This window comes from Rhineura floridana, chromosome 4 (genome assembly GCF_030035675.1).
Source record: "Rhineura floridana isolate rRhiFlo1 chromosome 4, rRhiFlo1.hap2, whole genome shotgun sequence".
Classification (NCBI taxonomy): Eukaryota; Metazoa; Chordata; class Lepidosauria; order Squamata; family Rhineuridae; genus Rhineura; species Rhineura floridana.
The window spans coordinates 1,612,501-1,638,304 of record NC_084483.1 but is presented as its reverse complement, the minus strand read 5'-3'; the positions used below and the strand labels follow the sequence as shown (position 1 = coordinate 1,638,304).

At 40.9% G+C, this 25,804-nt stretch overlaps 1 protein-coding gene across 3 annotated transcripts in view; it reads left to right on the top strand.

The window, feature by feature from the left end:
* Positions 1-25,804, top strand: part of LOC133382794 (homeobox protein Meis1) — a 217,615-nt gene that overhangs the window by 186,170 nt on the left and 5,641 nt on the right. For all 3 annotated transcript variants that reach the window (XM_061622227.1, XM_061622230.1, XM_061622228.1), the window contains exon 10: positions 25,339-25,397. In XM_061622227.1, the coding sequence (XP_061478211.1) occupies positions 25,339-25,397 (59 nt within the window). The remainder of the gene's footprint in view (positions 1-25,338; positions 25,398-25,804) is intronic.

The window sequence follows — 25,804 nt, the reverse complement described above, 5'->3', positions numbered from 1 at the left end:
AGACCCATCTTCTTGACAAGTCACCTTGCCTTGGCAATCATGACAACTGTTTTGTGGTAGTGCCCTCAACAGCTTTTCAAATTGTGCCTCTGGGTCACCAAAAAAGCTGACCTCTGGTTCACATAGACTTCCCATGACAGAACTGATACCATGTTAGAATCCTGGTATCCAACATGGTTGCCACTTGCCACATATGGCAAAATGGCTATTGATCTGTGGTGAATTGGTGCTTCTATACCCTATTTTTTAAAATTATTTTTAATAAAATTCTTTTATACATGTACCAGTTCAAGAAAGTGTTCACCGTGAAAAATTTCAGATTTGTCCTTGGTCCTATATTCTGCAAAATGCACTTTGACATCTGCAGTTCTTAACTATCTCAAGAGTTGTGAGGGTTTTTTCTTTGCAGAGGCACCTCTTTGAGTCAGATATGATTTTACTTGAGAACAATCAACATTTGAAAGATAATTCAATTGTTATGATTTGGACTTGTATTTTAAATCAAAATTCAACGAGATTCTGATCAACTTTTTCTACAGTAAAAATGATGAAAATACAGGTCACAGATATTGGATGAAAATTTAGTGGCAGAGTTGATATGTAGTGTGACTGACGTTATGCCTGATTTCCCTACACTACTTAATGAAAAAGATGTCAGATTTCTCACTAATGCTATCAGTAAATAATTCAAAATATTCCTGTGTATTTTTCCACCCTCAAAAAAAAGTTATTTTTTTTGTCATGCAGCAAAAATATTAACACATTCACCACAATTTTGGCAAGTATGAAAAAACTTTGGACACTGCTATGCTAGAAAATGGACATGGATGAAGGAGCCCATAACAGTAAAATAATACAGCTTTTGTTTATTTTTTAAACAATCATAAGCAGCTTTGAAAAACTCTGCCAGTACAAACAGGCTTAAGCACAATTTGAAAAGTTTAGAGAGAGGATTTGAGGGTTCTCAGCATAGTTACTGTTGAGTTTTTTTGTATTAGCAATGGTTGGTTGATTATTTGAGCTTATAAACAAAGCACACTTTTAGATGTACAAAATACTTTCCTGTACAAATACATTTTAAGAAAGGATACATTACCTTCCAGTTATTAATAATCACTTGTGCAGAATACATCGTATATACCAACTATAAGAGCCCTGAAAGTTTAAACACTTAAATCTTGAACCAAGACTAGTTTTTCCTTTAACATTCTATCTCTTTCCCTAATAGTCACAGCGGTAGGCACATTAATAATATATTATAACTATTGTGCTCTCAGGTTTCATAAAGATAATATTAAAAAGCTGTTTTCAACATACTCTTAATTCTGTGCCCCTCTTTCTTACAATGTCTTTATTTTAGTCTGTTAAGAGTGGTAGTGTAGTGACAAATTCAGAAATGCAGCCGTGCCCCATAGGGAGATGGAAGTATTTTTGGAAATATACTAAGAGAACTGATGGCATGAGACATCAAGTATTATTTATTATCACAGTTCTATCCCATCTTTCCTCCAAGGAGCTCAAGGTGACACACATTGTCCCCACTTTGTATTTCACAACAATCTTGCGAGGCCAGTTAGGCTGAGTGATAATGTCGAGCTCAAGATCACCTCATGAGTTTCATGGCTGAGTGAGGATTTGAATATGGGCTCCCGTGCCCTAGTCCAACACTCTAACCACTAGACCACACCACCTTTCATATGGGAGGAATGGAATAATATGATATGACTTTCTATTTTTTATTTTGGATTAAATTCTAGAAACATGGTTTTATGTAAAGATGATTTATAATTTTTCTTTTATCCTCTCTCTTGTGTGCTTTGGAACTGCTTGGTTATATTGTAGATCTGTGCATTTTGTATAGAAACACTTTCAAAATGCTTTGTGAACTGACGGCATTAAAAAATTATTAATGAAGGTCATATAGTACAAATTGACATTCTGAGCTAAGAACATGGATTAGCCCACCGGCCCGTTTTGTCCAGCATCTTTGTTACCACAGTGGCCAATTGGATGCCTCTGGGAAGCCCACAAAGATGACATGAAGGCAATAGATCTCTCATGCTTTTGCTCCCCATCAACTGGTAAGAGGCATGCTACATGTGAGCGTTTGAAATATACAAATACAAATACGTAAATAAACTGGCTGCCTATTAACTAGTGGGCTAAGTTCAAAGTGTTGGTTTTGGTGTATAAAACCTTATACAGAGTATCTTACCCCTTATATACCAAGTCAATCACTGCACTCTGCAGGTGAGAGCTTACCGCAGATACCATCTCATCAGGAGGTCCGTTCCACACAACATAGGAAGCGGGGCCTTTAGTATTGTGGCACCTACACTTTGGAATTCCCTCCCCTTAAATATTAGACAAGCATAATCCCTGTTGTCTTTTCAGCACCTACTGAATACCTTCCTCTTTCAACAAGCCTTTTAAGTAGAGACCTTATCCCAGTCTGCATCTGTGTTGGAATTGTTTTCAAGATGTTTTTAAAGAACATTATTTTATTTTAAAAAAATAAAATAAAATGTTTTGTTTTTAAGATGTTTTTTAAAATATGTTTTGTTTTTAAGTTGTTTTACACATGTTTCTAGTGTTTTGTCTTTTGTTTACCTCCCTCCTTTTGGGAGGAAGGGTGGGATAGAAATTTAATAAATACAAATAATAAATGGGAAAAGGAGGTTGCTGAACTTACAAAGGGCTTTAGCTTAGGGGCAGAGCATCTGCTTTACATTTAGAAGGACCCAAGTTCAATACTCCACATCAGTATAAGGCAGTTTCCTATGTTCCTAAGATGTGTGCTCATCTCTGTATTTGTGGTTTGTCATCTTTTGTTTATGCTCTGTCCGAAGACAGCAGTGTGAATCCATTGGCCTACGTGAAGATGTATCAGTTGTCAGAGTCAAGAAATTAGTATAACTCATAACCTAATTTCTGAGATGAATGGTGGCAGAAATTAAACTCATCTGATAGCCTTCTGCTCTTTCTCTTCTAAATATAAGTTGATGGGGAGCCAGTTGAAGTTATGACAAAAGGAAATTACTTTGTGCATACTCATTCTCTCTTTTTTTCACTTGTTGGTTGCAACTTTCAAAGATGATCTGTGGCCCTGATAAAACTTCCACTATTCTTAAACCAGCCTTCCTCAACATTATGCCCTTCAGATGTTTAGGATTACTACTCCCATCAGTTCCACCCGACACTGGCTGGGGTTGATGAGAGTTTGTAGTTCAAAAACATGAATGGCACCAGGTTGGGAAAGGCTGTTTTAAACTGAGAACCAGGGCATTGCCAAGGTCTTTTCAGTTGCTGTTCTCTCCCAAAAGGGAAGTAGCCATGAGTCATTCTGAGAAGGCCTGCTGCCAGCGGGTGGCCAGGTCAGGCACTGGCCCGAGGTCCCAGGAACCAGCAGGTCTGGTCACCTCCACCTGTCTTTGTTGCTGTGGAGGTCTGCTGGTACCACTACCACCTCCTCCTCACCATTCACCCATCACTTCAGCGGCTGGCGGCTCTGAGTGCTCTGCTGTGAGCCCTTCCATAGCCACCATTGCCAGGAGCATGTCAGGCCCTGCTCCCTTGGGAGCAGCCTCCATGGCATGGGAAACATCTCCTCACAGGCTGTCGGCGAGCTGAAATTTCCTGTGTCCTATAGGCCCAACGTGCTTCTGGCAATGGTGGCTGCAGAAGGGCTAACCTGGAGGCTCCAGGCACTGACAGGCTGGGCAAGCGTTGAGGAGGACAAGGAGGTGGTGGTATCAGTACCAGCAGGCCCCCACAGCAACAAGGAGGAGTGATGGGAGGAGGTGAGCAGGCCCGGCATTGGTGGTGGTGGGGAGGGGTCCATTGTGCCAAGGGCCAGAAACCTGGAACTGGCCATGCTTGCGAGTGCCTTGTAGATGCATATTTTGACAGCATTTTCTTATGATTAAGCAGGCTCATCTATTTATCTGCAGACCAAACCACATCAGTGTATTTCTTATGGCTAAGGCAAGGGGATATGGGAGACCCTGATCACACTTTGCTGTAGCATTTCAGCCATACCTAGGAGGCTGAGTTCTGTGGCATAGTGATGCAAATTGCTCTGATGGGAATGGACTTTTCACTAGCAGCTTCAAATGAAATTCAGCTATTGAAAACTAATCATGTGAATCCATAACAAAAGACCCTGGTAGTCCAGATCTCTTCTAATCTCAAAGGAGAGGAGAGGAAAGGGAAGGGGAAGGGGGAAGCCAGTGCATTTAAATGTCCAGTAGGTGCCTCTATTCATATGTTGGTGGGCAGTACAGGTTTTGTACAGAAGAATGCTGTCAGCTTCTTTCTGCTCATTTAGAATTCTTTCTTACCTTATCCCAAATGCACAAAACAAGCTCGCTGATTTTATCTTCACAACAATCCTGTGAGGCAGGGTAGGTTGAAAATCTTGGCTAAGCAGAGACTTGGACCTGGGTCTCCAACATCAAACACTGCATGAAACAGAGGGTTCTGTGCCTTGATTCTGATCACATTGTTTGGAGGCAAGAACCACTGAGTAATGGAACTCTTTGCCACACACATACATTAACCAGAATCATCAAGGGGATGGAGCAACTCCCTTACGAGGAAAGGTTGCAGCATTTGGGGCTTTTTAGTTTAGAGAAAAGGCGGGTCAGAGGAGACATGATAGAAGTGTATAAAATTATGCATGGCATTGAGAAAGTGGATAGAGAAAAGTTCTTCTCCCTCTCTCATAATACTAGAACTCGTGGACATTCAAAGAAGTTGAATGTTGGAAGATTCAGGACAGACAAAAGGAAGTACTTCTTTACTCAGCGCATAGTTAAACTATGAAATTTGCTCCCACAAGATGCAGTAATGGCCACCAGCTTGGATGGCTTTAAAAGAAGATTAGACAAATTCATGGAGGACAGGGCTATCAATGGCTACTAGCCGTGATGGCTGTGCTGTGCCACCCTAGTCAGAGGCAGCATGCTTCTGAAAACCAGTGGCCGGAAGCCTCAGGAGGGGAGAGTGTTCTTGCACTCGGGTCCTGCTTGCGGGCTTCCCCCAGGCACCTGGTTGGCCACTGTGAGAACAGGATGCTGGACTAGATGGGCCACTGGCCTGATCCAGCAGGCTCTTCTTATGTTCTTATGTTCTTAACCAGCCCTCTTGCACACTCCCTCACCCTCCAGAATTACCCATTGGCCTCCTTCCCCAAGATCCTTCATTGTATCTCTGCTCTATCACAAGAGAAACATCCAGACACCAATTTACTTTCTCTCTCTTTCCTTCCCCTGCACAAACACACACATATTTGGGGTCAGCAAAATATGATGCTATATGGAAGCTTCACCTTCTCAACTCAATCCTCATGTGCAGATCTTTTCCCATTTGATTCACCAGCACACATACATTAACCAGCCCCCTTGCACACTCCCTCAACCCCAAAATTACCAATTGCTATTGGCCTTCCTTCCCCAAGACCCTTCATTATATCTCCCATCAACAGAAACACCCAGATCCACACTCCTAGCTGGATTGAACTACACACACACACACACTTTCTCTTCCCACTCCCACCTCCACTTTCCTTCCCCTACTTCTGGCTTTGGGCTGGAACAAAATCACACATATCCCCCACCCTTATTTTGTGTGTGCTGCTGGGTTGGGAATTGGGATCCTTGTTAATAAACAACAGAGAGTTTAACTATGCTGCTGCCCCCCCCCCCACTCTCTCTCACACACACCTACTTCCTAGGACTCTTGCTTGCAAAGATAAAATGGCCGCGCAGAGCTTGGAAAAGTTACTTTTTTGAACTACAACTCCCATCAGCCCAATCCAGTGGCCATGCTGGCTGGGGCTGATGGGAGTTGTAGTTCCAAAAAGTAACTTTTCCAAGCTCTGATGGTAGTAAGAGATAAGTAACATAGTGTTGCGCGCCTCCCCCAATCTCCGAGCGGTGAGATTTCAGGGGGGTCCCTGCGCCCATCCAGGGTTTGGTTTCCTTTGGGAAGAAGGCCAGCGGAGACTGCGGTGTCTTTATGAAATATGGTTTATTTATGTACACACATTCCAACCCGAGCTTAGGATGGAGGGGTTCAAGGCATCAGCAGTCGAATATCCAGCTTTTCCATCTAGGTGCAGGGGCATCCTATCGCCACGATGCAGGGAGCCAGCCTCTCCGCATGCCTGCAGCCCTAGTTGTCCCGAACACACACTGCCAACTCCAAACACACTTCTCCCCGCCCAGGAGTGGGGGGGAGACTCTCCTCCGGTAGAGTTTAAAATGACAAAAGGATCTTCCCAGACCCTTTCACCAGTTACCGGGGGAACTAAATAGGACCATTAACTACCTAGCCACTCTATTTGATTAACAAAGGAGATTCATCTGGCTAGCAGAGCCAGCCTCCCAGGCATAGGATTCCAAATCAGAGGCTGGAAAGGTGACCCACAGAAATCATCCATTCCAGCCCCCCCCCATGCTCATAACAATAGACAAACCCACAAAATTATCCCTGAGTTCAAAACTCTCCACCTCCTGTCAAGATCCAGAGATGGCAATGAAACTCTTTGTCCTTTGTCCTTACTCGCAGTTAATTCAAGTGCAAAGTCAGTGAGGTGGGCTCCCTTGCATCTTCAATGAAGATGCAAACAATAAAATAAAATAAAAAATTGAGAGTGTTACAATATAAACTGTTCTAGCAGGTGGCACAGGAAACTGGGTGCGTTGCAAATACTTCAGTCAACAGGAAGCAGCAGCTCCTTGCTTGCTGTCCATTGTCATCTGCAAGTCCATGCTTCTTGGTGTCCTTCCTGCGCTTGCCTTCTGCCTCAACAGACCTCCTTAGGAGCCAATCTGCATGAAAGGGGAAGCATGTGGTCTTCTCAGTGGCTCACTCACCTCCTTCCACTTTGATTGGCTTCAATTAGCATGAAAGGGCAAGGAAGTAGGTTGCTAGCAAGCCAAGTGAGTGCGGTGCGGTGCGGGTCTGCAATACCTGATGGAACGCCTCTCTCTCTACGAACCTACCCGTGCACTTCGTTCGACATCTAAGGCCCTCCTCCGAGTACCGACTCATCAAGAAGCTCGGAGGGTAGTGACAAGATCCAGGGCCTTTTCGGTGGTGGCCCCCGAATTGTGGAATAGTCTCCCCGAGGAGGTACGCCTGGCGCCTACGTTGTTATCCTTTCGGCGCCAGGCTAAAACCTTTCTATTCTCCCAGGCATTTTAATTCATGTTAAAGTATTTTAATGTTTTAATGGTATAGTGATCTTAATATTACATTATTGTTATTATGTATCTGTATTTTTATATTTCGTGATTTTTGTTGATTTATTGTATTATCTTATGTTGTACACCGCCCAGGGAGCCGTTGGTTATGGGCGGTTTATAAATGAAATTAAACTAAACTAAAACTAAACTAACAGTGTTCTCAGTGGCTATTGGCTAATGTTCCCTTTTTATGCTGATTGGCTGATAAAGTTGAAGGACACTGGAGCTATAGGGACCTGACTGGGTCCCAGCTGCAAAAAAGTGAAAGGATGATGTCCTGTTGGGCCCCTGAAGGACTACATCACTAAGACTAAGAAGGACTAAGAGTACAGAACAGAATTCCCCCTTTTGTTTCTTTTGTCTAAATTCAAGATGTTTAAAAATATTCATCATTGTAGTGTCCTTCTTCCTCTACATTTGCAAAATCAAGGAACGTTTTTTACTAATTTTTATAATGGCAATTTATACAAAAAATCCACAAAAGAGTCTGTCTTAAAATGATGGCAGGGTATATATATTACAGAGAGGCTGGTGGTCTGGAATACACCCTTCTGGCATATTTGTGCTTGCGAAAATGTGGTATCCACTTTGTGCCATCAGTTGTTGAGGCTGGTGTGTCGTGATTAGCCATCGAGAATTGAAATGCCAGTGAACAGAGAACTGTCTCCTCAGAGACCCTCTTTCTCACTTACATCAAAAACTTGCTTCAGGCTGAGCCTACATAAAAGAAACTGGATTTTGACTGGTTAAAAAGTCATCCTGAAATACTAAAAATGGGCAAATGTTGCCTTCTTGCTGGATAAAACTATTTTGCCTTTGCAGAAATGAAACAAGGCCAGAGGGATGTAGAAAGGAAGTGCTTTTTGAGGGTACATATTTTGCCCAATCATGATATTTTGCCAAATATGATCCAGTGTAAATTACATATACTTAAAAAATAATAATGGAAGCATGTTAGAATATGGTCCTTTCATATCCATTGTTATCATTACATGTGACCCTAAGTTGAACTATGGCTTAGTTCATAGTAGTGCTGCAGGAGGAGGACCAGAGAAGGAACCAAGTGGATGCACTCTCCTTTTCAAGAGCCCACAGGGTAGCCCTAAGTCATGGTTTAGTTCTGTGCTCCTTGCTAAGTAAGCAAGGAGACAATCTTTTGTTTTTGTTTTTTGCAAGTGTGCCATAGTCCTGGCTCACAGAAAGGGATAGCACTACTTGAATGTATGCTACGTTACAGTAATACTCTGCTCCCCATGTCTTCAAGTGGTTTGGGCTCAGATTTACTGAGATAGGGGAAAGATAACACAAAATACCAGAGTTGGTACAGGCCGGACTCTGTGGCCTGGTATTTCTGAGAACTGCTGGTAAAATCCAGTACAGTAGGGCCCTACTCATACGGCGGGTTACTTCCTGGACCTCCGCTGAAAAGCGAAACTCATTGAATAGAATGGTGTGTGACTCCCAAAAATCACCGTAAACGCAGAACAAGCGCCATGTGAATGGGGCTTTAGTCTAATTGCATCTAATTCAGACCCCCACATTAGCAAAGTGCCATAAAGCGAAGCCCTACTGTATGTCTTAACAATTGTTTATTACACTGTTAGATTGCCCAGATCGGAAGTAAAAGTAAATATTGTTGTCACATCCTTTCATCGAAGACGACTCTGATCATATTATGATTAAAATTCACATTTTACTCTTGTGAAAATCTCTTTTCATCCATTATATACAAACATTTATATATATTATATATTTCTGGGAACGTTGTATGTTGAAGGGTAGAACATAGATAAAGATTCACTAATAGGCAAAAAAACCTTGTGGTTTAAGAACGTACCTGTAGCCAACAGATATTTCTATCAAACTTTGAAAAGCAGGGAAATTGGGCAGCTATAGTGAATACATCAAGGGAGCAGAAGACCTGACCTCCTCTCTGACATATTCTACTGCCCTACAAATTTGAAAAAAAAATGCGAACACAATTTGGGTTGGTCTTTCACAGTCCAATCCACTTCCTGTGTAGCTTGGAAGAATCTGGTCACATTAGCCTCTAAGCATATGGTGAGTGGTGGCAACACCTGCCATCTCCAAAGATGGAGAATTACATTTTTGTATGTTTGTTGGTGTTCTTCTTACTTTACTTCTTTCCTGTATTACTAATGTTTCTACAGAGAATCTAACCAAGAAAATTATATTTCTCTCATGATTCATCCTAGAAATCTGTGTCAAATTTGTTTTTAATAATTTCAAAGCCTTTTTATTTGTCAATGTCATATGATGGTGAAGACAGCCTTTTGTGTTTCAAACTGCAGGTTATGCTCTACTTCTATTTTGGGTGCATTAACAGTTGAATCTGAAACTGCAGTTTGATGTAAAATCAGACTGATTACAATATGTTGCTACTTCAGCAATGACTCTAGCTGTTGGAAAAAACAAACTTGGCCTGCCCAAAATGCATGTTTTCAGCCTGCTATGCTTAAACTACTCCACTTAAGGCAAGGTGGGCATGGTCAATTAAAAACATAGAGCACACCAGGAATTTTGCTAGAATATCGTTTACCTCCCACTGTTGTATCTTGTGCAAACGAGACACTCCTCATGGCCATTGGAAACTATTCCGCAGAACAGTCAGTGCCATTATTCCACAATAGTTTTTGGAGGTTTTTTTAGTGTTGCAAAGTGATATATTCACAGAAACAGAAGTAAATGATTTACTATAGGAAACTTCACTAAAATTGCAGTGACTATCTGAACTATATCAACTGTTTTAATATTGTTGATTCCTCCCTACTAAAACAAAATCAGCACAGCACATGCCTTGTTTCTGTTATTTGAGCTGATTGCAGGTGTTGCCACCACTCACCATATACTCAGACGTACGTGTTACTAAATTCTTCCAAGCTACACAGGAAATGGATTGGACTATGAAAGACCAACCCAAATTGCGTTTGTAGGGCAGTCCAATATCTCAGAGAGGAGGTCAGGTCTCCTGCTCCCTGGTGCATTCACTGTAGCTGCCCAATTTCCCTGCTTTTTAAAGTTGGATAGAAATATCTATTGGCTATAGGCACATTCTTAAAGCGCAAGGTTTTTTGCCTATTAGTGAATTTCCCTGCTTTTTAATCTGGGAGGTAAGAAATGGGATCCTGTGCAAGTTTGCTGAGAATGGATTGATCATTTGCATGCTTACTGAGTTCAGTGGAATTTACTCCCCTGCAATCATGCTTAGGATAGGTGAAATTGACAATGGGGAGGGAAGCCTGAAGTGGGCAGGGGAGGAGGAAGAAGGAAGAGGAGAGAAGAGGGAGAAGAGAGGAGGAAGGGAGAGGAGAGGGGAAAGGCAGGTCTGATCATTTACATGCTTACTGAGTTCAGTGGAATTTGCTCCCTTGCAATCATGTTTAGGATAGGTGAAACTGACCATGCAGGAGGAGGGGGAGGAGGGGAGAGGAGAGGGAAAGAGGAAGGGGGGAGGGGAGCAGGAGGGGATTGGAAGGGGAGTGGGGATGGGTGAAAGAAGGGGGAGGGGAGGGGCAAAAGGGAGGTGATGGGAGGGAGGAGTAGGGGAGGGTAGGTTTGATCATTTGCATGCTTATTGAGTTCAATGGGTTTTACCTGCATGCAATCATGTTTAAAAATGAAATGGACCAACTTCAAGTCGATTCTGACTTACGGTGACCATATGAATATGGTTTTCATGGTAAGCGGTATTCAGAGGTGGTTTACCATGGCCTCCCTCTGAGGCTGAGAGGAAGTGACTGGCCCAAGGTCAGCCAGTGAGCTTCATGGCTGTGTGGGGATTCAAACCCTGGTCTCCCAGGTCGTAGTCCTAGGATAGGTAAAACTGACCATGGGGGAGGAGGAGGGGGAGGGCGGAGGGGAAGGGAATTTGAGAGGAGGGGGAGGGCGGAGGGGAAGGGGATGGGGATGGGAAGGGAGGGGTGAAGGTAGGGGGAGGAAAGGGGCAAGAGGGAGGGGATAGGAGGGAGGAGGAGGGGAGGGCAGGTTTGATCATTTGCATGATTTTTGAGTTCTGTGGGATTTACTCCTGTACAATGATGCTTAGGATAGCTGAAACTGTCCTGGGGGAGGGGCAAGGAGGGGAGGGGGAGGGAGGAGGAGGGAGAGGGGAGGAGATTGGATGGGTGGGCACTGGGCAGAGGGGAAGTTCCTTTCCTTTCCGAAAGAAAAACATTGTGACCAGTATCATTGCTTTTCAGCGTTTCCTGCACCTTTTTATTCTACAAAAGCTGTTCCTGGCCACATCCACACCAGACCTTTATTTCCCTTTAGATAGTCATGGCTTCTCCCAAAAAATCCTGGGAAGTGTAGCTAGTGAAGGGTGATGAGGGTTGCTAGGAGATGCCCTGTTCCACTCACAGAGCTTCAGTCAGAACGGCTGACTGTTCAACCACTCTGGCCACTGTCAGGGAATAGGAATGTCCTTTCAGGACCCTTCACAAACTACACTTCCCAGGATTCTTTGGGGGAAGCCATGACTGTCTAAAGTGAAATAAAGGGCTGGTGTGGATGTGACCCTCTGATTGGGCAAGCCCAGAAGCTGCAAGTTTGGCTTTTAGAACACTGACAATTGGTTCTTACTGAGCATGCCGACATTATCATTGAGTTCAATGCTAAATTTCTTAATTTAATTAAAAATCAGCCAGGCATTTTTTTAACTTTTAAACTGCAGAGGATGAAGGTCAGAGTATGGGGCAAGGTCAGTGATAGGATTACAGGTACTCTGTGAATATGGCTGATTTTTAATTAATTTCAACAAATTATGAGAACTCTGACAGAAAGAAGTCCAAAAGGGTTCTCTCTCTCTTTTTACACTTTGAACTCTCGATTCTCTCTGACTGTTTTGTGTATCGCCATGAAAATGGGTTGTTAAGCAAATGTTTCTAGTTCAGAACTATAAGTTTTGTAAGGTTTTGTTTTGAAACGAGCTTATGTGAAGCATCAGGATGGCATGAGGGGTATTTTCAATTTAACATTGTAGAATGCAAAAAATGCATGCTGGCTATGGTATATAGCCACTCTCGTGGCTGTATAATATAGAGGTAAATAAGGCATGGAGATACTGTTGCTGTCCCTCGAGAGCTGAAGTCCCTGGCAAGTGCTTCAAGGACTGGGACCCCCTGCCTGACCCTGGCTCCAGAGAGAGGCTGAAGTCAATCTTGCAGTCTCTTGCATCAGCTGCTGGCTGGGGCAGGAGGCATAAAATCCCAACTGCCCTTGGGCGGCGGGTGTGCCGCCAGCGGGGTCGCCACCGAAGGGACACCAGAGGAGGTTGCCCCTTGGGGGAGCTCCTTAGGTGGTTCCCGAGTTCGGATAATTGGTCAGTTGCCTGCTTTGGATGGGGTCATACTCCCTCTGAAAGAGCAGGTTTATAGTCTGGGGGTGCTCCTGCATCCATCTTTGTCGCTAGAGGCCCAGGTGACCTCAGTGGCTAGAAGTGCCTTTTACCAGCTTCGGCTGATAAGACAGCTGTGACCGTTTCTGGACCGGGATAACCTGACCACTGTTGTCAATGCACTGGTAACCTCCAGGCTTGATTACTGTAATCAATTACTATGTGGGGCTGTCCTTGAGGTTGGTCCGGAAGCTGCATCTGGTGCAAAATGTGGCGGCGAGACTGCTCACTGGGGCAGGGTATCACCAACATGGCACTCCGCTGCTGAAAGAATTGCACTGGCTGCCTATTTGCTACCGGGCCAAGTTCAAGGTTCTAGTTTTGGTGTACAAAGCCCTATACAGCTCTGAACCAGGATACCTGAAAGACCGTCTTACCTGTTATATACCCAGCCGATCACTGCGCTCTGCAGGTGAGGGCCTCCTACAGATACCATCTTATCAGGAGGTCTGTTCTGCACAACATAGGAGACGGACCTTTAGTGTGGCGGCACCAACCCTGTGGAACTCCCTACCCTTAAATATTAGGCAGGCGCCATCTCTGTTATCTTTTTCGCACCTTTTGAGACTTTCCTCTTTCAACAAGCCTTTTAAGTTGAGACCTATCCCAGTCTGCGTCTGTGTTGGAATTGCTTTTAATTTTTTTCCCCAAACAATATGTTTTTCACCCTTTTTTAAAGATGTTTTTAAAGCTTTTTTAAAAAATGTTTTTAAAGTTGTTTTGTTTTAATGTATTTTAAGGTCTGTTTTTATGATGTTTTGATGCGTTTTTAGTGGTTGTGTTTGCTGCCTTGGGCTCCTGCTAGGAGGAACGGTGGGATATAAATACATACATACATACATCTAAATGCCCTTTTGCCACACTGCTTCTCAGTTGTACATGTGTGGGCAGGCTCCATGACAACCACTTTTCCCCTATATATATCAGTTCCCATTTCTGGAACAAATAAAAGTCTCCATGCAACATGTCATAAGGGATAATCAAATGACATTCATGTCTGTTGATGTCTTAGTAATATCAGACATAGGACCAAACTATGGTTAAGGAAGCGATGTGATGTGACATTTGAATTGACAAACCACGATTTCCAATCGACAGACAAGCTGTAATCAGAAACCACAATTTGAAGTGTGAGCTAACTATGGTCTGCTGTAGTATCTTAATTGACAACCCATTGTTGTGGCCATTTCTTTGACTTCAGAGGCTGCTGTACCATGAGGAGTAAACTTAAAAAACAAAGAGGTTTGAAGATGAATGCAAAGAAGAAGCTTGAAACTATGGTTTGCCTGTTTTATGTTTAGAATGCAAACCATAGCTTGAGCTTTCAAAGTGTGGTTAGCACAAACTATGTTTTGACATGATGTCTAAATTGAGTCATTCTGTAGAGCTAGGAAATAAAAGATATTGTACTTTAAAGCTATTTTCATTTGTTTCAAGATATGTACCTATATGTCAGTTCTGTTGCTGGTTTGATTGTCATAATCTTCTGTATGAAGGAATTTACTGTACTTGGATCTGTTAATGCTATTAAAATTAGGACCACTGAAAGGCCAGAAAAGATGGCTATGGCCAAATCAATGAGAAGATTAAAATAACCATCTGAAATTGAGCCTGGAAAAGTCAAGTTCTTGGAAGATTATATGAAAACCAAATCAAATAATGGTATTCTGATGTGCAGGAACTGGAGCTGCTTGATGCATGTTTATGTCTTGAGATTTATTTTAACACTACAGTTGCAAAAAAAAATATTTTTTAAATGTTGGTGATACATTTTGTCAGTCGTTGGATTTCAGTCTCTGGTTCTGTTCCTGCGTGATCTATTTTATGACCATTATTGTAGCTAACGTTCCGATAGAGAAACCTGCAACTGCCTCTCGTAGATTTTTGAGGGATTTGTGAACCCCTCTAATCCCGCTATGGTAACGTATAGTTCAGGTGATGACTACTAATACTTACGTATAGATTGGCTCAAGGAGGACTGATCATGTCATAAAGTTGCAAGGTGTCAAGCATAATAGCTGCAAGGCTGGCCATGTTCATGCTGATTAGGATTCTGTGAGTAATTTTAGCAGTCTGTTTTAAATGTTACAATGAAATGTTCCATGTCTCATCTCTATGGGTAGTCAGTGTACCAAGCTGTACTCCAATGTTAAGTACTGCACCAAGGTCAAAAGCAGAGAGCTGGTAAATAGATAATTCCTCAGTTGGATAAACCACCATTTCAACACCATGCCCACAAATAATATTTTAGAGCTGTGATAGTAATGGACCCAAATGCCTGCTGTTTGTTTGTTGAGGTGGAAGTGGAAGCCTGCCCTCTCTGTAACAGCTATTTGATATATCCCAGCTAGAAGTCACCATCTTCTTCAGACTGATTTGGAGGAGCAATATAAGGCATAAATTCAATTAGTAGCCAGTCACTAGCTTCCCTCCAAGCAGACTTCTGTGGGTGGTGCTAGTTGAAACGCATCCATATAAGCAGGATAGGCTGAGCATTCAGGGACTCAGGATTCTGGCTGTACATACCGCCATTCACCATGTTGAGTTGAGCCAGAATACAGATGGTTTTGTATACAAGGTAGGTTGCAGGCTTGTGACAGTAAAATATAATTTAGCCTTCAGACAGAGAATGCCTAAGCTCACCAGGCTTTTCACAATTGGAAGAGCTCTGCTTGATGCCTTGTACATGCATTTGCAACAGTGGAGGGCTTTCTTTGTCACTGTAGTCACATGGCACGCTCTTCTAAATATGCATTTCACCTCAAGTTCTCTACTGCCTGTCCTACATGTTTCCCCTCTCCCCCTTGGGATTCTTATCATATCAAAGCAGCAGGAAAGGACACCTGGATGGAATCATGTTGATGATGAGAGGACATCCTGTTTCATAGCTCATATTAATAAACTGTCCCTGAGATCTGAGGTGTTAATTTTTATAGGACCAGGGGCCATGCAGCTGTAGAATAAAGGCAGCTTCTGCTATGTTTAGAATCTAAACTTTAGATGCTGTGGTCAGTGAATATGTAGAAAACTTGGGGTGACATCCAATGAAATACTTCCAGTGGCACAAGGACTTTTGGCTGTACTATGGCACCTCCTCTCCTCTCCTCACATGGCCCTAAAATCTGTTTGGTAGGGTTCCTCCACTCCTCTTGATTACTTTTGGGGAGGGTAGAGGGTGTGCAGGGAGAGGAGAGGGAGGAGGTGTTCCATTGTCGAAGTGGAAATCCTTGCACTAGTGGAAATACTTTGTTGGATACCGCCCTATATTGATGGAATCAGAATTGTATGGTTGAATAGAAAATAATTTCTAATAGGACCCACATGTGCACAGACAATACACCAGAGAGTTGGTGTAACATAGTATTTAACAGGCTTAGCTATGAATCAAGAAAATCTGAGATTCAAATTTCACCTTTTCCATGGATTTACCAGCTTGTCTTAGGGATACCACTTACTGTCAGCCTTAGCTAGCCATCTGCAGTATGGGGTGAATAATACTGACCTACCTTGCAGGGTTGTTCCAAGCATCGCTGCAAGAGAATAAATGTGAAATAGGTTGAATACTCTAAAACAAATATAAATGTGTTGTTATTTTGTATACACACAGAATATACTGTATGGTGTATTCTATATATCCTATGACATTCAACTTTCAAATCAAGCCTGAATAGAAATGAAAGTTTTACAACTGTATTTAAATATGGCATGAGTACTTTATTTTTTCCTGTTCACATGAAATAACATTAAAGTTAATTAAGGTATTTAAATTTAACTTCTGGAAATGCAGTTTAACAGCAGCTGACTCTATTCAGAGTATTTGGACCTGTGTCATAATGCTGCAAATGAAAAGTTGAAGGGTGTATAACATGAGCTTCTGATTCAGGCTTACTCCTCCCTAGTATTAATCCAGACCTTGAGTCCAGATTCTCCCCTTGTTTCTTCGGGTACTTAGCAACAACTTTGCACGTATAACATAAGTTATTTCGATCTGATGTTTCTTTTATTAATTGTTACTTTTCCAGTTTTGTGGATTTTTTGGTTTTGATGTTAATAGCTACCTCAAGAAGTAAGAAATTTATCATCAGTTTATAAAATAAAGGGGATACTTTTAATTTTTCTCAAATGCTAGAAGATGCACACTTTTGTTAAAATGCCATGACATTCCTGGCATCAATACCCAGGGGTGTGGTTCACATATTTGCAATTTTCCCAAACGTAAATAAGGGCAATTGAGTCCATCATCTCAGACAAATAGTAGCCAAGTGGGATTAGTGAAATGGATTGGATGGAGAAGGATTTTTAAAGGAAATGTACTCTACCACTACAGAACAGGAAATTTTATGAAAGACACTAGAATGTCTGTAGTGCCAGAACCCAAAGTTCATTGTGTTGCTTATGTAGTGTTGATGTGTAAAAAATCTGTTGATGTTGCTGTGTTGATCTCTTTTTTAGCTGTTAACATTCTATTTTGATGTGCTTAGGTCCTTAGGCTGTTGCAGGTCATTTCAGTTCTCAACCTTAGGGCAGCATTTACAACAATGCAGAAGAGGTTATTTTGTCAACTGTATTTACCTTGCTCTGGATGTAGGTAACATGGATAATAATATGTTGGTACATCTTCATACACAAATGTCCCCATATGCCAGTTCCCCATTTTATTCCTGTTACTGTTTCACCATGTTGAGGATTTTTTAAAAAAAATGTCTGTGCTTCTTTCACTGTAGAAATTTTGAAGGCTCACAAGGGTATATTGTTCACAGGAAAAGGAAGATGGGAGTTCACTTATTGTTATTTATTATTATGTATTATTAATGTTCTCTGTATGGGGACTGCATGGGGGGTTAAGCCACCTTGTGTGTGTGTGTGTGTAAGTATAGTCAACAATGAACACTACTGAGAAATGCAGTTGCATGACTGTCTGTATTTCCCCACAGTCTGGTGCAAATAATGTTGTCCTTGACCTCTATCACAATTCTCTAGAGTGCCAGAACTATGCATTTGGGTGAATTTAGAGGGGAAAGTGAATTATGGGACAGAGCAGTTTTCTGAAGTGTTCAAAAGGAGATCAAGGAGGGTGGCGACAAAAGATGTTGCTTACATGCCTGACTCGTAGAGCCAGGATTCTCCAAGCATACATATTCGGTGTACATAGCTGATCTCATCTTCATCCCTTCCATCTCCGCACTTTATATGCTCGGTACATTATCTGGCTGTGCCTGTGAGAGAATATAAACCATGTTCTCCAGCTTTAAGGAAACTTTTTTTGACCGTACAACATGAATACAATTGTACGGTCACATAGTAACGCTTAAAGTCAGGCGCTATTTTTAAAACTAAATTGCAAAGCAGCACATTGCTTTCGTTAGCGCCTTACATCAAATTGTCAAGTTAATTAGTGGGTTTTCATCAATAGCTTTGCATAGGGCTTTATTTGTAGTTTGCTCTTACACAACATTTGCCAACCGTCTGGATATAGTAATTTGACAAATATTCCAGTTTCACTGATAAATCTGATTGATGAATTTACTGCAATTTGAGGGCATTCCAATATTATGTTTCTGAAATGGGTGGTGGGCAGAGAATGAAGTTTCTCCCTTCCTTCTTCCCTTCTTGTTAAATGATGTAGTACATTTCCAATTCTGGACTGGCTTTATTTGTAAGGAGTAGAAACCAAGAAGAATTGCCAAACATGACTTCATAGGGGTTAAGTTTACATTGAATCCATTTTCTTTTGAGTAGATTAAGAACCTAATTTTGCAAATAAGAGATGAATGGGAAGCATAGATGACTAATGAATGGGAGTTGCAGATTATAATCAGCTCAGCAGTTGAACTGAAGATAAAGAACTTTTAATGGTTATTGTTAGAGTTCTTTTAATATTAGATTCTCATTTTAGTGAACTAAAGATTACGATTACATTTGGGAAGACACTAACTGTATTTTATAATGATAATTATGGCAAAGGCCCATTTCTTCTTTTAATGGCTCTGCAAAATAAAAAGGAATCAGTTACAAAGACAACTATTTTTCCAAGCTAAAGACGAAAGTAAACTTAGTAGTTGAGTGTTCTCCTTTAATTAGTTTCCATTGTAATAATTTTGCTTGACACCAAACGGTTAATTCAGAACTGGTTCATGTAAGAACTGTGTTAACTAGAGCTGATACATGCTTAATGTTCTATTAAGTGGCATAGGAAATTGCCAGTCTAAAAAATTATTTAATGTAGTGTTTGGAGGGAATAAGGCTAAAAGTACAAGAAAATAAAAAAATCTATAAAAATTGCATTGCTTATTTAAGGTGCTATTCTAATTGTAAGTACTGGATTAATTGAAAATTCCTCTTCCATATCAATTGCTATGCTGCTTTTAAAATGTGAAAGTGCTATGTATACATTTTAAAATGATAAACAGGCTTTGATAATAGCCATGGTTCTCCTTAAATTTGCAGTTGTATATCCTACAAACAGTTTCCAAGTGACTGTGCTGGAAATGTGTTTTGCCATTTACTTGTAGTACCACTGTTAATACGCGGACCCCTGGCCACCATCCCTATTTCAGTATTTGGTGTGAAATTTTCAACAAACAGCATGGGGCTTAAGATTCTGGGTAGAGGGTGGCTGTCAAAATGTATTGAAAAGAATTAAGGAATAAAACTTTAAACATTTCTCTAAAATCTGAGCATCCTATTTTTTATGAAGTCTTGTTTGAGACAGTATATATTTTAGGATGAATAAGTCAAAGCCCCTAGAGATTCTTAAGTAAAGGTGGCGTTAGGAGACACTGATGGTAAGAGAGGGCCTTGTTTGATTCAGTTGACCGAAGTGTGAAATGACTGTGTTCCAAAAGAGACAAGAGAGGAGATTTTTCACTTTAGCCAGCAATGCAAATGGCTACAGAATGAGAAGGGAATTGAAGAAATACAGCAAGATGGAAAATGGGAAGATCTATGTGAAGAATGTCACCCTGGGTGCACTACTAAATGGTGTCTTTTGGAGTGGCTTTGTGACCCTGTGGAAATATTCACTTTCTAGCTCGTACCATTTTAAACATTTTCAGGCTGAGAGAACGGTAAGGTTCTTCTTTGTCATCACTACTTACGCTGAGGAAACAAAACTTGTACATCACAGTGGAGGCAGCAGAGCTGAAGGTCAAAGGTCAAAGGCAGGTTGCTGCATCACTGAGTCTCGATCTGAATCTTATCCATGTGACCAGAGATGCATACTCTCACAATGCAGGGACCCTTGGAATGAGGGAGTTAGACGTGGTGGGGGAGGGGGGCGGTTGGACTGAGAAAAAAATGGAACAAAATATGTAGTGATGGAGATGTGCAAATTAGTTCGTAATAGGAGAATGGGTTCTCCTTGAAAATGTTGATTCTCCTTTCATGTGGAGAGTAGCAAAAAGGGCAGTGATTATTATACGCAGGAAAGATTGTTATTTTCTTCATTCCTCCTAATTTATCTTTGGTTCCCACCATATGTGCAAAGGAAGACCCTAGATGCAACTGGCTCTGCTTGGCAGAATGCCAGAAAATATAACTTTTCCATTATTATGATACATCTATCTCGCTGTTTAACAGCTGATGCTAATTATAGCGTTTGAGGTCTTTGGGCTGGAGGGAAAAATTCTACATGGCAGCAGCTTTGTCAACAGACAAAGCATATGTGTAGAGGTAAATGCACCTTGACAGACACGTGCTTATGATTGTAACACATCACACAGTCTACATGAGATTTTCACACATTTCCTACACAGAATGCTTTCTGTGCAGAAATATACCTGTGTGTGTATTTATAAAACCAGAATAGTGTGAACTATAACAGAGCTTGAAATATTGAAATAAGTCATTAAAGGCAATTGGAACTTTTGTATTGACAAGGCAGTGGATAGAGAGTTGTGTCGAGGCTCAGAACAGTTAAGTTAAAACCTGGACTTGTGAATGAGATTCATTAAATTGCCTTTGATATCATTGGGTTTTTGAAGAGGAAATGAGATTTGGATACATTCAGACCCGCACCAAGCCCCTGAGATAGGGTAGAAAATTACTGCTTGGCTCTCCCATTTTAACTGACAATTGATTTTTGAAGACTTAGACGGAGTATGTTTGTGGAGGACAGACAGACAGTTGGGTCTGTGTGCATCTACATATGGGAAAAAAGTACAGAGAACATTTTTTCTATATTAAGTATTTTTAAAAATTAAAAGCTCTAAGGTATTATAAATGTTCTGAAACTGGATTGAGTTTTCTCAAAGCAAAACACAACTTTTTAATGTAATGGGATATTTTGAATTGTAAAAAAGAAAAACTTTCATGAAGGTTCTGTATTTTGTTTATGCATAGGGTCATAGAATTTACTATGATGCAAAGTTAAGTATTCTGTTACAAAGGCAGGGAGGATGGAACAGAAGGTTAAAGGGTATTTTGGAAACAAACAGCTGGAGCAGTTTATTTAAACAGATACAAGGATTGGGAGCTGACCTTAAATTGACTTCTAGGGGGAGGAGCAAGAATGTCATTTTATTACTTTGCCCAGAAGGAAAATGTTCTTTCCTCTGAAATCACTCTAAAGGCACCCAAACACATGGCTGCTTTTCAAAATAGCTACTAAACACAACACCCATATGAGAATACTTAAGAAAAAGATAACTATGAAGTGTTTGTGTGAAACATATTTAAAGAAGCATGAGGCACACTGATGTGACTGTGGTTTTTAGGTTAGATCTTCTGTAGGATAGTTTAGAGGAAATACTAGACTGAAGAGTTTATTGAAATGCATTTTTGTTCTGGGACAGTCATGCTGGTGGCTTTAATCCACAATAAAATATTTTTTTTTAAAGAATAGGTCAGTACAACATTTTTAAAAATATTTTAGTTCTTCGTTGAGCATTCTAGGGTGTATTAGATAATATACCTCAGGAAGAGCTTTCCCAACTACTGGATAAATGTTCTCCAGTTTTTGATGACTACCTCAAAGTTTTCTCCTGCTCTAAGAATATGATTTTTATTTTTATGGAAGAAGAGTTAATCTCATATAGGTTTGTGGCTCCCACAATACACTGCTGAAGTTGGCTAATGGAACCAGCTTAAATAACGTTCTCTTCCATGGGACTTCTTGCGCCAAATGACTTCTGTTGAGGAATCCACAGGGGAAGTTTAAGTTGATAATCTATGTGTAGAATAAGGTTTTCCACTTGTTTTTCTCCATGGGAACTCCAAATACTTTCTGTGCAGTGTCAGATTGTGGATTTTGACAGCTTTTGTGGCAAAGCATTCTTAGTGCCCCCACCCCTCCTTTAACCTATAAGCAGTGCAGCAGATAGCCTGTCACCTGATTCCAGCCACAACCACTAACAGTCTGGCGCACCCTAAATTCAGACTCCTCAGCTGTCATCTGTAACCCCCCTCCCTTGACTTGCAGAGTGCAGCTGTCCTGATAGGGAAAACTCAACCATGAGGTGAGAGACTGCTCTTGTCCAACTAGCCAGACCCAACGTAAGTGTAGGAGTGCACCCATTTGCCATCACTGTATTCCAATTTGCAGTTGCTCTATTTCCTGTGCACCCTTGTGCAGTGGCTGTCAATCAGGCCTGCTTGCTAGCTGCTTCTTAAGTAGGGTACCTGCAATCTTCTGACATTTTAGTAGCTGCCGTATACCAGCAACTGCTTACAAGCTGCATGCCTGAGCCTAATGAACTGGAGCTTGGTGCTGTGAGGCAGCAATTTAGCTGCTCCAGACCTTGGCGGGTTTCTGGAACTGGAGGACACATGGTGACCATCACACCATATCTTTTGGTTTTAGCCTTAACATTAACATCTGAACATGCACACAAGACTGATGGGTGATGGTGGTGTCTGTGTTTAAGTCGTGTCGAACCATGTCCGCAGTTGACACACCTGATTCTGTGAGGGCTAAAATTGATGTCAGAAGAGGAAATTAATGCATTATATTAAGACAGTTGGCCCAATTCAGGGAACTACAAGCACAAAGGAAAATTCTGTATGTGTTGCTGCTATTGCATAGCTTTAGAACCAAAGCAGTTGACCTGCCCACCAAGTGATCAGTGTTGGCAAGGGAGATTAGAGGGAAGACATTCAGTGTTGATCTCTTTTTGCATGGGAAGGAGGCACCTTGACTGAGCATTCCCTTTTCTTCCTCTCCTTTTGTCTATCCCAGCCTTTCCCAACCAGTGTGCCTCCAGATGTTGTTGGACCACAACTCCCATCAGCCTCAGCCAGCATTGCCAATGGCTGAGGCTGATGGGAGTTGTGGTTCAACAACATCTGGAGGCACACCGGTTGGGAAAGGCTGGTCTAACCTAAGAGGTATTTGGTGCTCTCAGAAGCTTGTGTCAGTACCAATCAGGAGAGGAAAGAAGGGAGTGTCCAAATAAAAAGGCATACTTCTATTATGCTTCTCTCTGAAAATGATGCTCCTTCAAACAGCAGGAGTGGTAAACATGCAAGCTAATTCACTTGTATATGAGGTTCTCCTTAGTTAGCTTTCGTAGTTCAGCACATAGAAAACTTGTGCTACACATGAATTGTTGTAACGGGATCATGCCAGATTCCTTACAAGGGTAAATGTAATATACCTGCAAAAATCAAAGAACACTAAGGACTTTCAGTAAAAGGAAACACTTCTTCTTCTTTGTAGCTGTCCTTTGAGAGTTTGCTTTCTGAAACGCAAACAATTTTCGAATTGGTCATGGTGTAAGATTATTAATAGGGAAAAAGGTAGAATTTTTAATTGCTTGTTTTATATGGTGTTTTTAATGAGAACGGAGTATTACTATAACCTTTGCTCAGTATACTCATGCTTAGTATAACATAATTACGAAATGATTTTAAGATCACAATTTTCATTTTCAGTATTTGTTAGTATAAAAATAAATACAAAGAAACTCATACAGCACACATCTCTGAAGCTAATATGTGTACAATCTTTCTACATGCTTATAGTAATTCTCCTTTCTCATTCTAAAACACCATGTGAAATAAGCAATTATAAAGCAATTTAGACCTAAGAAGCAACACATACTTGTTATGTTCCCTTTAAGATTACTAAAGTGCCAAGTGTCTGTGCTGGTGATAGGTTCAGAGCTCCTAGGATGGGGCAGTATAGACCTTGGCCCCCTGCCCTTCCCAACATTCCCATTTTCAGGAAATATTTAGATACAGGGGAGGCTGGTCCACTAGGGTGCATGGAGCACTGCCCACCATCTGTCAGTATGCCTTCTTCCTTGCATCCAGTCCAGGGGGTGGCATTACTGGCTATGAGCTTCCTCCGCCACAGTCTCAGTGTTCCCGTTGTTGAACTCAGCATGGAGGAGGATGGGGACAAAACAAGAAATAGTTGGCTTTGCCAACTGTTTGTATCATAAATTAAAAACAACTGTAATATTGTTACTGTTCCCCAGCACACTTCTCACATTTGCTAAAAGGCTGAAGGACAATAACATTGGGTGGTGTTATCAGGAATAAAAAAATAGCTACTTCAGCATGAGATTCTGATGTAATTCATCCATCTCATGGATTATTGCCCTTTAACGTTTATTATTTACACTACAAAATTACATGTAGCCCTTATTAACCAACTTCACATTGCATTTTAATCAAATTTTATATTTTCTATAACAATTCCAGAACTAGTGGTTGAAGTAAAAAGTTCAGAATGCAAGTTGAAATAACAATTTTTAGCTTCCTACTTTTCATCTGAATCAGGTTATCCACCATGATGCTTTAGTTCATCAGTGATACAGTAATTACAATAACAAGATGTTTGCTGTAAATGTTCAGGCCTGTCAGAAGGAAACAGAATTATAAGGTCCTTACTGTATAGCTGCGACTTCCCCTTCACCTCAGACTTTGCATAAAGAGCACAAAGAGGGAAAAACAGCACCACAGAATCTACAAGGAATGTTTCGCTCCCCAGTCCCTAGTAGTGTGAGCTGATGGTGATAAAACTCCAGACATGTGCTCATTTGATGATGAGCTGCCATCACAGTTCATTGTCTTAATAGTAGGCATTAAAATAGAATTGTTTGCAAGAGGCAGGAAAGGTTTTGATAAAAACTGCAAAGAAAAAAAATAGAGAACTCGTTATAGAAATATCACTAATTGGGTTGAGTGTGGGACACAAAGAGAAATTAATGCTTTTATGGGTGCGCATCTCTTACCAATTTTTTACTAGCCTCATCTGAATTAAAAAGAGTGGTGCTGATATTGTTTCTGGAAAACTTTGCTAATTCCCCCATGAAAAGATGAAATGGAAGTGTCCACCTGTGGTAAAAGCAGGCCAGCATAAATCAGCTCAAACCCAAAGCTTGTGTTTTCAAAGGTCATCAGAGGTTACAGGTTTTGCTGCATTTGAATCTTCACATGGACCAATTCTGAAGGGAAACATTACAATCTTTTGTAATGTGTTTTTAAAATTGTTTTAAATTGTGATGTTTTTTAAATTTCTGATTTTTTTAAATTGTGTTTTTAAATTGTTTTTTTGTGTTTTAAAAATTTGTATATTTGTTTTTATTGTTTTAATTGCTGTAAACCACCCAGAGAGCTTTGGCTATGGGGCAGTATATAAATGTAATAAATAAATAAATCTTGCAAGTTTTGAGTATAGAAAAACTGTGTTATTTTTAAATAACAGCTTACTCTCCTTTCTTGTTTCAGGTTTATTAATGCTAGAAGAAGAATAGTTCAGCCCATGATAGACCAGTCCAACCGAGCAGGCAAGTCCTCAGTAGTAACTGTAGTCATGTCGCACAGGCAAAAACCACCCACAAGCCATGCACCAGGGGGTCCGTCACCTGGTAAACAAACTAGAATTAATGCTGGGAATGAATGACGATTAAAACAAAGTCAATCTTTGTTATGACATTGGTCATCTTAACACAATTGAACATATTTTGGGGACAAACGGTTTAAAAGATTGTTAAAAGCTGACCATTAATATTATATATGCATTAGTTGGTTTTGAGTTTGCCTCCCTAGTTGTTTCTGCTAGTATGACCAGTCCCTGGTGCATGGTGTGGAATTGCTGTAAGCGTTATTACCTGTCGAAAGGTCAAAAGGGTCACAATCGCTTGTGAGACTCGGTAAAGTTCAAAGACAATCAGTGAGGGTAGAACTTTATGTG